Consider the following 17,345-nt stretch of genomic DNA (forward strand, 5'->3'; position numbering starts at 1 on the left):
TTGTGACCATGTGTAACTCTAGCTCTACTTCAACTATATTGACTCTCTTTCTCTTTACTTTTAGCATATCATCTTTTCCATCTATCTTCTTAACATAACAATCTACAATTGCATGTCACTTCTTACAATAAATGCACTCTTTTAAATTTCTTACCAACTAACCACAAAGTATCTACAATTCATCATTTTTCAAGCTTGTAATAGATTAGCATTTATAAAAACCATTACACTTGGATTTGATGAGTTAAAGATAGCTTATGATTTTAAGTAAATCCTTAACATCATCTCTAAAAGGTCATAAGAATCTAAATGCATTTTTTATCAAGCTTTCTTAGCTCTTGACAAGTAGCCAAAACAATGAGTGGGGTGCATACATCCCCCTCATGGCTATAAATACAACCTCTCTCCTTCACAAAGAAAGCAAAAACAAAGATCTCCTGATGATGGAAAATTTTCTCTACATCTCTTTTCCATTCTAGCTTGAGCCTTGAAGAAGGAAAATACCCCTTTCCAACCTAACCTAGCTTCCTCAAGCTGCCCTCACAAGGGTCCTCCTTAGCATCCCCACAAGAAACGCAAGTGGAAGCGAAGTAGAGTGTCCTTGAGAGAAATCAAGAGGTATTAGCGCTCTTTTGATCTCATCGTTCCAAAGGCAAGCTTCCACCATTTTGGCCATCTCTCCCAACTCGTAGCTCCAAAAACTTATTAAAAAATACCAACCAAAACTTCAGTAATATTTAACTTAAAAGTATAGTTTACATTATCTAACTTGCCTTTGCTAAATGTTAATGGGAACGAATCATCAATAAAAAAGCATTGCTTTCTCATGTATCAATCGCTTCTTGATATATATCTTACTTTTTTTTTGCTATTAAAACCCTTGAATCTCTTGTCCTCTTTAATCCTTGGTTCCCCTAAAATTTAATACCATGTAAACTTACATAGTGCAATGAACAAATTTGGAGAAAATAATAAAGAGTACATATTAAGTTAAAGAAGAATCAAGATTTCTTTACATTTAAATTTCTTTGCTTACAAAGTAATATATAGATATCTCTATCCACATATATGTTTTCTCATACATTTATGTACAAAAGGACTTTAACCTTGTGTTTCTTAACATCAAAATGAAGTTTCTCAATTGAGGTCTTTTTTATATAACTCTATTAATACAAATTTTGCTATCATAGTAAAATCTATTTTCAAGGAAACAAGCCAATAATTAAAAAACCAAAAGAAACTTAGCTAAGATGCAATCTAGACATGTAAAAAGCTTAAATCTTATTGGATGATGATTGATTGGGTAAATTGATCCTTCATTAATAAACACTAGGGATATGAAATAATCTAAGAAAATTCTAATAATATTTTAGAATGTTTTTTCTAGAAATGTTTTAAAATGTCCCTTTTAAGAATGATCTAGACATTCCTTCTAGGACCAAAAAATCTTCTCTAGAAATATATCTACTAAATGAAACATTCTCTGATATTTCTTGGGATCCAAAATAGAAATCTTGATGACTCCCACGCCCCTCAACTCATGTAATGTGCCTCGTGTTACTACCAACTTAATTATTCTACAATTCTATCTAACCTATCAGCTATATCCACATAGTTTACCTTGTTATAATCCGATCACATTGGCCTCATATAACATCAAAAATAGAACCCAACAAATGTCCAGGCTCACACTTGCCTTCTCCTTGTGATAGGGGCCTTACAGCTTTGAGAAGCATGGATCACTCATGGAACCTTAACCAAGGTGGGGTATTAACCATATCTAATGCATGAGGTGCAGTTTTCTCAAACAAAAAAACACATACGAATGAAACGAAGCATTGTGTGGCTTGAAGCAAGCTTCTCCATTGACTTCAAAGGGTTCCCCACCATCCATATATCATTCCACACATGGCATTATTATTTGATAAAAAGTGATGATCCTCACAATTCACCTAACAATAAATCATCTCCAACTTCTGATCCGGCGCTTATATTGTTGTTCAGAGGGCGTGATCTCAAAAAAAGCCTTGTGTAGCATAATACACTACATTAACAAAGCAGCAACACAGCAACCTGGAAAACTAACATTCTTGCACATACCAAAATATTGCTAACTTCTGTTAAGATTGTGCACAGATGTTTACACCTAAGAGTGGCTATTTTGGGTTAGGCAAACCTCATGATTCTCTTGAATGACACAGCAAATCATACAGGTACTCTGCATCTGCATGTTCATGTCAATAATGGGAGTAGACTTGTTCCACAAGACTCTGAAAGAGTCCACCATTATTTGTTACATCATAGAAACTGCACGCATGACTCTGAGCTGGTCAAATCACATAACAAAAGAGTCACATTCCACTGTCTGCCAAGTACATCCTAGGCTTCAATGCCAGGTATGCAGCACAGCGATTTGACAAAGCCATTCTGCTGTTGATGTTCACATTACAGGAAAAGATGAATGTCCAAAAGTGATGTCAATCCGTCTGCTCTCCACAATGCAACTTGCACTTCTTGATCCTACATTCAAGCAATGCTGGCAGAAAATCTAATTCGGCACCACCACAGTGAAAAACTGCCCTGGATGGAGCATTTCCAACTAGTTTTATCCTGAGAGAACAAGACTAATATTCCAGACCAACCAAAAAGAATTGATGGCGCCTGAAAAGGCCACAGGATCAACCAATGGGATTTGTGAGATTTCGTTCCCAGTTTATTTTCCTGAATATGGTAGCACACCAATTGTTGTAGAAAGAGAGGAAAGATTTTGTCTTAAAAATTCATAAACAAGCTCAGTGGCAGTCGAAACAATGCGCACCACTAGACCTTCTTCCTGCATCAAAAAAAGAAGCAAGGATTTCATACATGTTTCTAGTATTAGCTTTTTTCCACAGTATTAAAAGTGAAGCTCCAATTCCATACTTTGGTCTAAATCTGCTGCAGGAAAAACCCGCCCAAAAATTACATGCATGTTTCTAGTACTAGGTTTTTTCCGCAGCATTAAAAGTGAAGAAAAAAGTGGGCTTCGATTCCATACTTTTGGTCCAAATCTGCTGCACGAAACAAGTAATCTTGGGCTTTCATGTAGTACATCATTAGACACGTATGACGCCTTCCTGCTAGAAGGAGAGGACCTCATGCCTGGAACATTGCGGTTTATCAATTGTATTGCTTCCTCAAGTTGCTTACATACAAAATGCAACAGTGGCCTGTGGTATACCAAAATAACCAAAGAAATGGGTATAGATATTGTCAAAATTCACCTATGTTAGTGTAAAGGTGATTGACTTCACAGTTTCTATGTGAAGAGTCAGCTATAAAATAGGCTTCATTTAACAAGTAAACGGCCACAAACATACTATACAGGAATGGTAACAGTAATGATAAAGAGAATAATATCAACAATAATACATATTTGGACTACTTACAAATACAAGCCAGCTATATCCATGATATAATATTCAAACACAGAACTAGGACATTTCAATTACGAATAACAACAATTTCTGTACAATAAGAGATAGCTGAGCTCCAAAGATCTGCTTACACTAGTCATAGGCAGATATTTGCTAATCCAGCTAGTTTGGATAGGGATGATAAAAGGAGCGTATCCTACATACACATGCTATGCATTTCCAAAGTGTATTTTCTCAATATACATACTGATATTACAATTTCTTTTGGTTTGTCCAGTTTGACAAAATATGTTATATTGATTCATACTTGGAAATAGTCTCATTCATGACTAAGTACACGTAAGAAGAAGAAAGCAATCATCCTGAGGTGGATCAAGTGTCCAGTTTATGTATATTGTCAAAACTACAATCATTTCAACAGGATTTTAGGTTTAACAAGGATTCCAACCATTGTAAGTCCAATAGATATACAATAGAAAAGAAATGCTCACCCATATACCAGCACCATCGCTACTACTTGAAATGGTTGCATACGACTTAAAAGTGTGGCGTGGCCATTACTTTCTAGACACATCTGATAAAGTGATTGACATGGATGCATATGAGTAAAGAGCAAGATTATATGCAGATTCAGAAAGCTCTATTCACTACAACATACCGAATCTAGAAGCAAAGGTCCTTCTCCATCCAAGAAAATATGATTAGTGCTCCTATAATGATCAAACGACCAAATCTCACCACGTTCCCTTCGGCCACTTGTACACCAATCCACCAAGACCATATTTGCATCTGAAGCAAGATAAAAAGCTTGATATTGTTTGTATCTTGCGGCGGCAAAGCACGTCACTGGGTCTGGAAGCAATACAAAGACACCTTTGCTCTCAATAAAAACCTGAAATCGTTTATTGACAACACAAACAATGAATCATGACATAAGTGCATCAGATCTTTTACATACAAACAGTCATTTAATACAATATTAGGTGCCTCTGACTACCAAGGCAACCATTTTCAGCTTTTAACCCATGAACTTTATTACCCTGTAACAAGTAACAGAAAAGACATAGTCTTGGAATAAGAAGAAAGAAGAAAGCCAGCATTCATCTAAAAAGTTTCTCCTGTCTTCATCCTACCTTGGTTCCAGGCTCGATTTTTAATAAGAAACAATGTTGAATAGTTTCTAGTCCTACTCCCCCAATCCTGTCAGTGTCTACTGCTGCCCTGCACTTTGATGATTAGAGAGTCTGAATCTCAAGAAGTACGTGCTGATGTCATCTTTTCCAATGAGTTAGTATAGAGCTCTAACACCTTTTGGTCAACTTTTGAGTATAGGCCAGTTGTATTATGGGCAAACATCTTTTAAATCAGTTTTTCTTATTGTCATTTGGCCACTTACATTATTTGCCATGCTCTCTCTCAACAGTGCCCTATCGCTTACATGCACACAGGACCCTCTCAGATCTGCCACCTTGTATCGTGCTTTTGCCATCTATGGAATTCCACAGTTTCATAAATTCATATATACTGTAAAATGATATCAAAGCACATGGTATCATCACTAGAAGCACATCATGTTGCACAATGTGTGCTACCTAAATGGAGTTTACATCAGCTAGGCAACTTTTTTATGCTTGTTTCAGTGCCAAACAGCCTCAGCCAGGTTTGCATTTTGGCTATCACAAGGATGTGAAATTTTGAAATGCTCTAAATTCGCCAATAACATTTGATTAAGATATTAATCAAATGTGCAAGGTTGTTTAACACATCTAATACACATGGCAGTTATTTCGTGGTAACAAGCCAAGGGCCCTGAGGATGCAATGGGTATCAAAGGCAAAAGTTATGATAAGTTATGTTTGACAAGCACTAGGTGGTACTTGGTGTCAAATTTGGGCTTAGACCAATTTATCTACCACTAATGTCAATGGTGACATTAGAGACTAGGCATTAATTAATTAATTAATGCTAGTCTAAGGGTCAATAATTGCTCAAGGATACTTGGAAGTATAGTTGCCTCTATATGACGTACGGCACCATCCGTACGACGGTATGGATTTGTACGTTAAATCATGCCTATTTAGGCCACCTGGCTTGCGCATCCTCAATCCTGCGACCCACATTTCCTGCACCCTCCCGTCCCGCATTTCCCTCATTTCTTGCACAGTTGCACTTTTTGGGGGGGTGGGAAGCCTTGGATACCTCATCCCACCCCCTTTTCCAGCCATGCACCCCCCCCCCCCCCCCAATAGGCCTCTTTGGACTCCTTCCAGCTTGAGCCCTCTCTTTGACTGTTGACCCCTCTCTCTTTGACTAATTGAACTTTAACCCTTCTCTCATCTACAAAAGGTGCTCCTCTCCTCCGTGCTTCCACACCAATTCCGCAAGCACTTACCATTCTCATCTTCCTCTCTTGGATCTTGATTCTTGAATGGACTGGTGATTTGTCATTCTCAAATCTCACCTCGCATCCCCTCTTTCGCACACCCTATCGTAGCATTTGCCATTCTCAAATCTCATCTCCCATCTTCTCATCTCCTATCCCCTCTCTCTCACTCTTGCTCTTTCAACTTTACCCCAAGCCTCCGACCTCTTGAGTCTGCCTCCCTTTAAACTTTCAAGACTCAAGTTTGAAGAGTCGAGACTCAAGCATCTCTCTCTCTCTCTCTCTCTCTCTCTCTCTCTCTCTCTCTCTCTCTCTCTCTCTGGCCTCTTTATCCGTCATCGGCACCATGACTCCTGAGAAGCACGAGGCTTTCAATTTGCATGCGATCCATGTGGAGAGGGACACAAAGAAGTCCAACTCCCACCATTGGACATGCAAGTATTGCGGGAAGTGCTATACAAGTAGTGCAACTCGGTTTCTCCAACATCTTTCCAAGACCGGGGGGTAGGTTGCTCCATGCAAGGAGATCCCTTAAAACATCGCGGAGGAGATTCTCACCAAGATGAGAGAGGGATCCACAAGAGGATGGGGAAGTAGCTTATCGGCACCAACTCCTATACCTACTAACAATGAAGCATCAAATGTGGACGTATCTTCAACTAATGCGGGAGAGGCCTCTACCATTGGTGGAGGGGGTTCCACATCCGCATCCGGCTCCGATAAAAGACACAAAGTGGAGGCTCATGCGGTGCCGGAGAGAGAATCCTCTCTCTCTCAAGCTCCCGGTCATGTGCATGGATCGGTTGCCTTTCTTAGAGAAAATCAACGACTTGTGAACATTGAAATTATACGCACGATGATTGAGTGCAATCTTGCATTCAATGTCCTAAAGCAAGAGCAATGGAAGAAGATGGTAAAAGTCATTGCCAATGTGGATCCATGTGAAGGATGGACTGGTGTTACATACAATGTTATGAGAACGAAAAAGATTGATGAGGAGAAGTAGAGAATTGATAGAGCTCTTGCTTGAGTATAAGAAACCGTACGACAAAGCACAGAATGATAAAAAGAACACAATTAGGATTAGGGTTAGAGTAACTTAGAGACAATGAACACAGTGAATAAATGAAATGATATGACTACTAATAATACAATGCTCATGCAACAAACATAATATGCAATGAATAAATACTGAACCTCGAACTCCTGTATCTCTAGGATCAGGGCAGGGGTAATGAGTTGGAGAGTGTGTCGTACTCCGAACGGATCCCAAATCGCAGCAAGGCAACCTTCGAATATCGAACACCAGCAAACGCAGCAGTAAGAAGCTGGATCTGATGCAAACGGCAATGAGGAGAGAGAAAGACTAAAAACGAAGCCTGCAGGAGAGAGAGAGACTAAAAACGCTAGCAGGATAACCTACAAGAGAGAGAAATATTAAAAACGGAGCCTGCAGAAGAGAGACTGAAAATGCAGGCAGGACAGCCTGCAGGAGAGAAAAAGACTACAGCGATTGCAGACAGGAGAGAGAAAACTGTCAGGGCAACAGTTGGAGCCTGCAAACGCAACAATTTGCTAGCGTGGCAGACTGTACGACAGCAGTGCAGATGAAGAGCAATCAGTCGCCAGGCACAATCGTAGAAGCGGAGGAGATTCACACTGCAATCCATAATGTTGATGCCCCAGAATCACATGGTGAGACACTTTATTGGCCATAAGCTTTGAATAATATACCCATAAAAATATTTCACAATTTTTTAATGAGCACATGGTTTTGAATTTTTCTAATGACCTATCATGTGCTCATTTGATTTTAGGAAATACAATGCAAGTTATACATGAGAGATTTCAAGAGGCTATGCTTTTGATAGGTACATATCACATACAAGTGTGAATACTTTGTATATATATTCATTTTGTCTGAGTGGTACGTTTTTTTGTAACTTGTGTAGAGGAAGACCCTACTTTAAAACCACATCTTGAACGATTGCAAACTCAATTATTTGCAACCTTGAAACAAATCACATACATAAGTAATATAGGGGTAGCGGCCGATTAAGTGACATATAGGAAAAGATAAAGAGAGTTTTAAACCCAAGTTATTCACAAAACTAGCAAGCCAATCCCTCGCACTGACGAGAATAAGTGCCTAAGGATAATAAAAGTGAGTATATGTGTCAATCATGTGTTGAATATGTGAGAGGCAAAAAAAAACGGTGGGCTTAGCAAGACAAGCAAAGCAAGCAAGCAAGCAAGGGTAGGGAAGCTGCCTTTAGAAGAACTGCCATGTGTTATGCTACAAATATGGTGGATCCTAGAGTCGACCACTCCAAAAGACCGAAAACGGATAAATGCGCACAGATGCATGTTGACATGAACAAAATGCCAATGCATAAGGTAATGCAAAGGAAGATGCAATATGTCATGCTCATGCAATATGGTGTGCAATGGTGCCATTGGGACAGTGCCCTCGCAGGGGAAGTGTTCACTTGTTCAAGTGCCCTTTTACAATCAAGTCATCCTGATAGTGCGGACGAAGTTACAAATGCCCATAATACAAAACAAAAGAATAAGTGAATGTAATGTCTAAAAATCTGTAAGCATCATCACTGTCATGATCAGGAGTAGAAGCTGTCCCCCTCTCAAACTGGAAGGGAAAGCAAGAGGGAAGCACCCTCTCCCTGTCAAGCTAAAGAAGTAGGGGAGGGTGTACCCAAGCCGATCCTGGGTAGCATGTACTAAAGAACCGGCTGGTTGACCGCTTTGATCAAGATATTTGCAAAATTATCTGATAAAGACACAAACTCTAGGCGAATAGTGTTTAGCTCAACTTACTCTCTGGAAAAGTGGAAGTGGACTCCCACATGCCGTATCCGTGGTGTGATGATCGGATTGCCCGCAAGGGCAATGGCACTCTGGTTGTCGCAGTAGACAACTATGGGAGAGTCACATGGAAAATGAAGCGCCGCCAGTAAACTCCTCAAATAGATGGTCTCGATGATGCCATCGAAGAGAACCCGATACTCAACCTCGGCCGTGGAAGCCGCCACCGTCTCTTGCTTACGGCTAGACCAAGAAATGGGAGCCGTGCCCAAGGTAAAGAGGTAGCCACCATAGAAACGCCCGGTATCAGGATCTCCTGCCCAATCAGAATCAGTGTACCCCTGCAAACATAAACTCGAACTATATGTCAAGCCATAAGAAAAAGTACACCGCAAATAACGCAACACATGAAGACATACAATCCAATGTGACATCCTAGGTGCTGTGAAATACTGATTGAGTATGCTAACTGAGTAAGCTAAATCTAGTCTAATGTGAATTAACCAAAGAAGTTTTCCTACAACAGAATGATAGGTGTGTGCATCGAAGGGCTGTCCTAGGGTATCCCTCTCGTAAAAAACAACATCCCGCCTAACGATCACCTTGTTTGTCCGAGGATCGAACAAACGATAGGCTTTCGCTTCAAAGGAATATCCCACAAAAATAAGGAGATCAGCTCGGGGAGTAGGCTTACCTATCTTGTCATCAGGCGTGTGTGTGTATGCGCGACACACGAAGACTTTGAAATGGGAAATAACAAGCCGAGAGCCAAAAAATGCCTCATACGAGGTCTTCTGAGGAAGAGCCACGGTCGGGCTCTGATTGAGGATGTACACCGCAGTGTTAACAACCTCGACCCAAAGGCGCTCAAGAAGCTCTCCTGCGAACAACATAGAGCGTGCCATTTCCATGACTATGCAATTTCTACACTCTACGACTCCATTCTGAGGGGGAGTTGGTAGAGGTGAGCTGGCGAAAAATGCCATGCTTCTGTAGAAACTCGGAAAACTCGTGGGAGATAAACTCGCCACCGCTATCACTCCAACACGACAACTAGTCTAGTTATGAACCAGCAGTACCCAAGCAGAAAAATATGTGAAAGCATCTGACTTATGCTTGAGAAAGTACACCCACATGTATCAAGAATGATCATCCACTATCAAAAAGAAGTACAACGTGTCAATCAAAGCAGCAGTGGATGTCGGCCCACAAAGATCAACGTGAATCAATCTAAGAGGTTCCTTAGCTCTATGTGTAGAGTGCTGAGGAAATGGGATACGATGCTGCTTCCCGAGCTGACAGGCTTTATAGACATCTCGAGCTAGCTTCACGCGTGGAAGGCCCTCAACGAGCTCACGGCGTGACAACTCATAAAGTGAGTCATAACCAAGATGCCCTAAGCGAAAACGCCAAAGATGCTCATTGTGCGTAGGCTCCCGAGATGTGGCTAAGGCCTAGAAGCTATGGAACACGGAGCCTTCGGCGGTCGGCTCGGTTAGAAGATGTGTCATGTGGTATAGGCCATTAGGCTATGCCTCACCGCGAGCAATCACTAAACCGGTCAGACAGTCAAGGACCTCGACTGTGGTCACTAAAAAGAAAACTGCTCGCTCCAACCGGCAAAGCTGCTGAACAGATAACAAGTTCACCCCAAGCTGAGAGACATGATATACATTGTCCAGCAAAGCCAGATCCGGATCCTTGTCAGTAGCAAAACTAACGCAACCTTGAGCCTGAATCTTGACCGAGGAGTTGTTTCCTACACGGACCTGTCCGGCTGCAGAGGCTCGGGTAAGAAAAATGTTCTCTATAGGAGTCATGTGATATGTAGCTCCACTGTCCACAATCCAAACTAGAGCTGAAGTGCTCGGATGTGACAAGTGGGCCTCTGCAGTAACCTCATCAAGAGGCAACTCACAAATGTGGACAAGACTCACATCTGATGTCTCTATGGAGACGATATAGGCCTCTGCAGACTAGTCAAATAAGCCCTCTGGAGTTGAGAACGTTGTCAACTGAGATGACTGTGCGGTAGCAGTGTGAGTCTAACATTTAAATTGCCCCTTGCCATCACCCTACCTCCCCTGCTAGGGGTTGCCCGACTGAGGGGCGGGGGTCTGAGACTTGGGTTTTGGTGTTGTGTCTCGTGCCTTTGATTGACACTCGTCGTGAAAATGGCCAGCCTTTTAACAATGTTGACAATACCTATTCTTTTTAGATACATTATGCCACCCAGGTTTGAGTTGTGACTGGGAGTTTCCTTGAGAATCCCCAGATTGATTTAGCTTTTGAGTTTGATTTTGATTTTGAGTGGAGGTTTGGTTTGGTTTGCCATTCCCTTGTTGCCCTTTCTAAGAATGAGCAAGAAGAGCCGTCTCTGAAGAGGAATTTATATGAAACTGATCAAACAACCGTACATAATGCAATAGCTGACACTCAAATTCATAGAATGTAGGCATGGTAGGCTTTGAAACTATTCCTTCCATAAAATTGAAGTATTTCTTGGGGAGTTTATTTAGGAACAATGTGACCTGATTGACAAAGGACTTGGGAGTCCCTATAGTGGAGAATTCAACGAGGAGACGCCGATACTCAACCAACTTGACTTTCAAATCATCCCGATCAGTGATTTTGAAAAGCTGAAGCTCATGGTCAAGATTAATACGATGGGTCCTATATCGAGCCGCATAGCGGTCAGTCAAGTATGTCCATCGCTCTGACGCTAAGTCAAAATGCTGAAGCTAAGAATGAAACTCTAGCAATAATCCCTGCATCAGCTCGACAATAGCGGAGGCATTCCTAGCCTTCCATGAGCGGACGACCTCGTATGGAACAAATGCGGGATCAGGTTGGGGTTTCAACCCCTGCACTAGATCCCATAGGTTCTGTGAATCAAGGACATATCTCATCAAATTCGACCAAGTAGTAAAGTTTGACTCGTTAAAACGAGTCTTGTCATTAAATGCATTCTTGGCAAAAGATGAACTAGAACCATGAGGTGTCGGGTGGGTGGAGTAAGATGATAGTGGGAAAGATGGTGGAGGTGAGAGTATCTGATAAGAGTAAGGAGGAGGAAGAGGTGGGTAGGCAGAAGTAGGCTGTGAGTATCCAATGAGTCCCAATTGATGCGAAGGCACTGGAACATGAATGTTTTCATAAGGTGCCGGTGTAGGTGGATGCACTGCGACATAGTAGCCTTCTCCAAAGTAAGGCTTGGATATAGCATTATGACCAGAAGGTCCACTAGGTAATGCCATGGAGGCAAACTGTGGAGGCAATTGATCCACACTCGGGAGAGACTGAGTGGGATACCCAGGCTATAATAATCTCGAAAGTGTGTATGAGATAGGTGAAACACCACCCGGCTGAGGGAAGGATGAGATCCTAAAGGATGTGTCTATGTTTCCATACCCCCCCGGTGTGATGTGCGGTGCGATACGAGGTGTCTGAAATGAAAATGTAAATAGTGTAAATGAAAGTGGTGAAGCAACGGAAAAATATTGTGGGATGGGTGGGTTTTGAAAGTGAGGTGTATGAGGTACAGAATCTTTTTATTTATTTTTTATCATTCTAAAAATGAAACTGTGAAGATGATGATACACCATGTAATGAAGTGAAAGGAACACCAAATTCAATCTGATTATGTGAAGTAGACGGAAAAAAAAGAAGGACAGAAGAAGAGTTACCTGGCATTTTCTTATAATCCCTGCGACGTGTGTTAACATACAAGAATTGGTCCTCTAGAGGACCTTTTCCGTAGTCAACAGACTGGACTATTTCTTTCACATGATCTCTACCAGTATATTGCAAAACAGAAGAGGTAAAAGAAGAAGGCACAAAAGACGAATCAAAAGTAACTTGCTACGGAGAGGACGGAAGAGTCTAAAAAAATGGAACATACTCCGAATCTTGCTCTCCAAGAGGGGGGCCCATCCCTGATGGAGGTCTCGACGGCCCTGCAACATCATTCAGACTTACGCGCAACATCTGAAGAGTGAAATCCATACATACCTTCATTTAGAAGCTTTTCTTGAAGGGCAATCCTTCGATCGAGCTTCTCAATCTTCTTTTGTCGATAGGCTATGATCAGTTTATATTCCTCAGAGGTCAACTTGCCTATCTTTTCTTCCATGTACTCAGATGTTTCTCCCACCATGTCCGAACTTTGTGGAGCAAGTTGATTGGCCCACTCTCGCTCGGTTCTCGGCATAGGTTGATCTGGAGACCGAATCGGTGTTGATGTGTTCGAAGTCATTTGAACCTACTATTGTTCTTGCTTCTTGTGAAGAGCTTTCAAATCAAAGGCCTAGGTTTCTCAAAGAGTATCAGGCTCTGATACCATGTAAAGAAAAATACCCTAACACAAAAACATAAACAGAAACCGTACGACAAAGCAAAGACTGATAAAAAGAACACGGTTAGGGTTAGGGTTAGAGTAACTCAGAGATAATGAACACAGTGAATAAATAAAATGATATGACTACTAATAATACGATGCTCATACAACAAACACACTATGTAGTGAATAAATATTAAACCTCGAACTCATGTATCTCTAAGAGCAGGGCAAGGATAATGAGCTGGAGAGTGTGTCGTACTCCGAACGGATTCCTAATCGCGGCAAGGCAGCCTCCGGATGTCGAACACCAGCAAATGCAGCAGCGAGAAGCTGAATCTGATGCAGACAGCAGTGAGGAGAGAGAAAGACTAAAAAAGCTGGCAGGACAACCTACAGGAGAGAGAAAGACTAAAAACAAAGCCTGCAAGAGAGAGAAAGACAAAACGCAGGCAGGACAGCCTGCAGGAGAGAGAAAGACTGCAGCGACTGCAGACAGGAGAGAAAACTGTCAGGGCAGCAGCTAGAGCCTGCAAACGCAACAGTTTGCTGGCGTGACAGGCTGTACAATAACAATGCAGATGAACAGCAGTCAGTCGCCAGGCAGAAATAGCAACAATCAGCGTGTGGAGGGCTGGAAACAGGTGCCAAACCGTAAGAAACAGTGATGGACAGCAAGGGCTGAGATGACCTCCGTGATCGGGGTGTGGGCAACAAGCTGGTAACACCTGAAACTTGCAAAAACGAGATTGTGAAAGAGTGGAGGGCTGGCTGCCAATTTATAGAAAATTAGGGTTCTAGATCCTCTCCCACTTAACTTTCTCGATCCGCTCCCCGTTTTAGGGTTTTGGCTAAAATAAGCCTAAAATAAGCATGTTTTGGGACTGTTTAAGTGGCTAAGTGCATTTCTTAGCACAACAGTAGATACCGGCAAGAGAGAGAGGAAAACGACGGACGCATTTATCTACCGCCACATTCGACAAGCTATCATTGAGGTATACATTGCAATTTGCCTTTTAAATTTGTTTCACTTTTTTTCATTATGATAATATCATGATTCATAATTGAAATTTGATTTATGCATAACTATCTATCTCCCTATTCTAATAATTAATTTCTCTCGAGTATCTATGATCTATCTCGATTCTCTCTTTCCTCCCGGGCCGCAAGGCCCCTAACCCCTAGGCCCCATCTCTCTTCATTCTTGAAACTTGAAACTTGAAAGGCTCAAGTTTCAACTCTCTCTAGACACTTTCTCTCTCTAATCTCCAATTTCCAAGTATTGCTAGTAATAATAAGTATACTTATTGTAATTTGTAAATTGTGGTTGTAGATGGGCCCCTTAAATGTGGTGCAAGTTGTTACCAACAATGCATCGAATTGTCAGTGCATGGGCCGTTTGCTTGAGGCCGAGTTCCCTACAATTGTGTAGACTCCATGTGCAAGTCACTGTTTGGACTTACTCATGGAGCACATTAGAAAGCTCAAGTGGGTAAAGAGGGTGGTCCGCAAAGCTACATCCACTGTCTCGTTCTTCACGGTAAAGGTAAAGGTGCTTGCGATGTATCGTGAGCATAGCACACTAGAGTTGAAGAAGCCTTATTCAACTCGCTTTGCTTACATGTGGTTATTGCTGAAGCGCCTTTATGAGGTACGGTCCGCCGCCTTACGCCAGACAGTGGTGTCCACTCTATGGAATGAGTGGGATGAGCACGAGACAAAGGAGGCCAATGCCATACAGCGCTTGAGCCTTAATGAGCAGTTTTGGCAAAAAGTCCATGCCGTTTTCATTGTCCTGACTCCCTTTTATAGAGTGTAACGTATGAGTAATTGCGAGGGGTCCACCATGGGCCTTCTCGTTCACTTCTTTAGAGCGGCATTGGTGGAGACACGTGCTTATTCAATGATCATAGAGACGCAGCGTACACATGTTTTAGAGAGAGCAGAGAGGAGATGGGCGTGGATGCATAAGCCCATCCATGGTTTTGCTGCATTGGTACATCTGGCCTACAAGTCACCAGCAGTCATGGATGATAGAGAGTTCCGTTCAAACCAGCTTGCTTATTTAACTCGTGTGGTCCCTGTGGATGACCACAATGTAGTGCTGGAGAAGCTAGGATGCTATGCACGTCAGAGAGGGCATGTGGCTTTTGCTTCTCCCACTTGTTGGAGAAAGTCACTTGTGAAGCCTTTATTTTGGTAGCAAACCTTTGAATACGCACTGGAAAACCTTCCACCCTTAGCCATGAGGGTCTTTGCCCAGGATTGCTCTTCTGATGCATATGAGAGAAATTGGAGTGCCTATTCTCTCATTCACACAAAGATTCGCAATCGGCTTAGCACACGACAGTTAGAGCGGCTAGTCTATTGCCGCACTAACTTACGCATGATGAGGGCTATGATGAGCATGGGTAGTCCGAAGCAAATAAAGTTTAAACACTTAACCATAACATTTAAAATTTGTTGTTTTAACTTTAGACTTTAGCATTTACAATGATCAATCTTACGTGCATCACTGCATTGTGTATGTGAATATTGATACATTCAAGTTGACGGGAAACACTTTTCCAAGTATACATAAGGAGGTGGACGAGGAGGAGAAGATGATGTTTGCAAAGCTCTATAGAGAGCTTATAGCAACAGATACTCGTGACACTCGCATTCAGCGTACTCGTGGACAAGGAGTTCTAGTAGGTGGTAGTAGGGGCATGATCATTTAATGCCCTCCATTATCGAGAAGGGGTGGTTCGAGTGGCTTGCAGACATATGTAAGGCGAGGTTCTAGTAGCTCACGTCCTGTGCCTCATGACGACATCCCCTCCTTGCCTACACAACCGCCACCTAGGAAGCCATCATTTCATGATGATGGTAACCACATCAGTGAGGATGAGTATAAGTATATCTCATCATCAGATGCGGAGGAGCCATCTTTAGACTCTCTTGACAAGCACTCAAATAGTTCTGATAATGATGATGATGATGATAGTCATGCCTCATCATAGATTCATATGTCTCTTTTTTTTTGTATCAGATATATCATATACTAGACTGTAGTTTTATCGCATGTTTTGTGCAACCCATGCGAATGCGATGGTCACCCTCATATATTCATTTTATTTTGTAAATGAAATGGCTATTTCCATTTTAAACATGTATTCTATGATCTATCATTTGATTATTTATGGTTTTTGTTATTTAAAAAATCATCTTAATTTTTTTTAGTACTAATATCGTACCGTACCTTATAAAATCATAAGATACCATTTAGTATTGTATTTTATCGTACCGTACCGTATCGTACCTTTCGTACCTGACAACTATGCTTGGAAGACAAATTGGCCTAGACAATTTAATTGTTGGCTGGTGAAATTAATTTTTTTAATACTAGAATAATTTTTTAATTAATTTTTACAATTAATATTTTAAAAATTAATTTAATAAGTTAGATAATACTAAAAAATGGGATTAGAAAACTGCCACTTTGCAAAACTTGCCCATACAAGTCGGAAAAACGTTTTTAGGGATAAGTGAAAGTCTATTCCAACCATTGTGAGAGAGAAGGAAACTCTTAGAGAGCAAGGAGAGGCTGCTGATGTGATTTGCAACTATCAATGATCAATTTTATAGCATGTGACAACAGTTTGAAGCCCTCCAAGAGCAAGTGACAACAACCCAAGGTTCTTCTAGTGTAGGTAATAACATACAAGAGGGGCAGCAGTCTTTCGGATAGTCCTAAGCTATAGGTGAAAGCTCCCATGCCTTGCCTAAATCGGGTTTCAGATGCCCGAGATACGAGAAAAAATGGGATTTTTGAGCCAGATTTTGAAAAAAGCGCGAAAAAAGTGTAAATGATGCCTTGGTCTCTAAAAATGTTAATCATTGCTTGAGGAGTGCAGCAATAAACACCTTTTAATTCTGAAAATCTATTTGCTGATCTGAAATTTCTGCAGTCTCGGGATTCTCATTGCTAGTTGGTACTTGCAATGTATTGTGATTACTTGTGTGGCATTTGGGCTTGCCTTTGGTGACTGCTTAGTTAATTTGGTACTACAAATTATGGCTCGAAACAGTGACAACAGCAATCTTTTGCACATCAAGAAGCTTGAGGGTACACATAATTTTGCAATATGGCAAAAATAGTGCCACAATGTCTTGGTGCAAAAGAAACATGTGAAGCCCATCAAAACAAAGGGAATAAAACCAGTAGACATGCAACAAGAGAGTGGAATGACTTGGATGAGCTTGCCCGCTCTACCATTGAGCTCTCAGTGTCAGACAACTTGCTCTTTAATATTGAGAAGCTGAATTCATCATATGAAATGTGGCAAAGGCTTGAAGAATTGTATACTCAGAAAAGTGCAAGCAGCAAGGTTTATTGGCTAAAAAA

At 41.3% G+C, this 17,345-nt stretch overlaps 1 protein-coding gene and 1 pseudogene across 3 annotated transcripts in view; one reads left to right on the plus strand and one right to left on the minus strand.

The window, feature by feature from the left end:
• Positions 1 to 2,089: 2,089 nt before the first annotated feature.
• URED (urease accessory protein D) overlaps positions 2,090 to 17,345 on the minus strand; it is a 40,733-nt gene continuing 25,477 nt past the window's right edge. The window contains exons 2-5 of one of the 3 annotated variants that reach the window (XM_087681814.1): positions 4,075 to 4,308; positions 3,908 to 3,990; positions 2,923 to 3,209; positions 2,090 to 2,833 (exon numbers count right to left, since the gene is read on the minus strand). In XM_087681814.1, coding sequence (XP_087537940.1) covers positions 2,793 to 2,833; positions 2,923 to 3,209; positions 3,908 to 3,990; positions 4,075 to 4,308 — 645 coding nt within the window. In that variant the 3' untranslated portion in view covers positions 2,090 to 2,792. The remainder of the gene's footprint in view (positions 2,834 to 2,922; positions 3,210 to 3,907; positions 3,991 to 4,074; positions 4,309 to 17,345) is intronic. The other 2 variants (XM_087681812.1, XM_087681813.1) reach the window with 2 other exon arrangements.
• On the plus strand, positions 14,349 to 15,678 carry LOC148033815 (uncharacterized; annotated as a pseudogene).

The sequence above is a fragment of the Lygodium microphyllum genome, chromosome 7, assembly GCF_053477565.2.
Source record: "Lygodium microphyllum isolate KBCC chromosome 7, Lygodium_microphyllum_v1.1.10, whole genome shotgun sequence".
In the NCBI taxonomy this organism is placed as follows: Eukaryota; Viridiplantae; Streptophyta; class Polypodiopsida; order Schizaeales; family Lygodiaceae; genus Lygodium; species Lygodium microphyllum.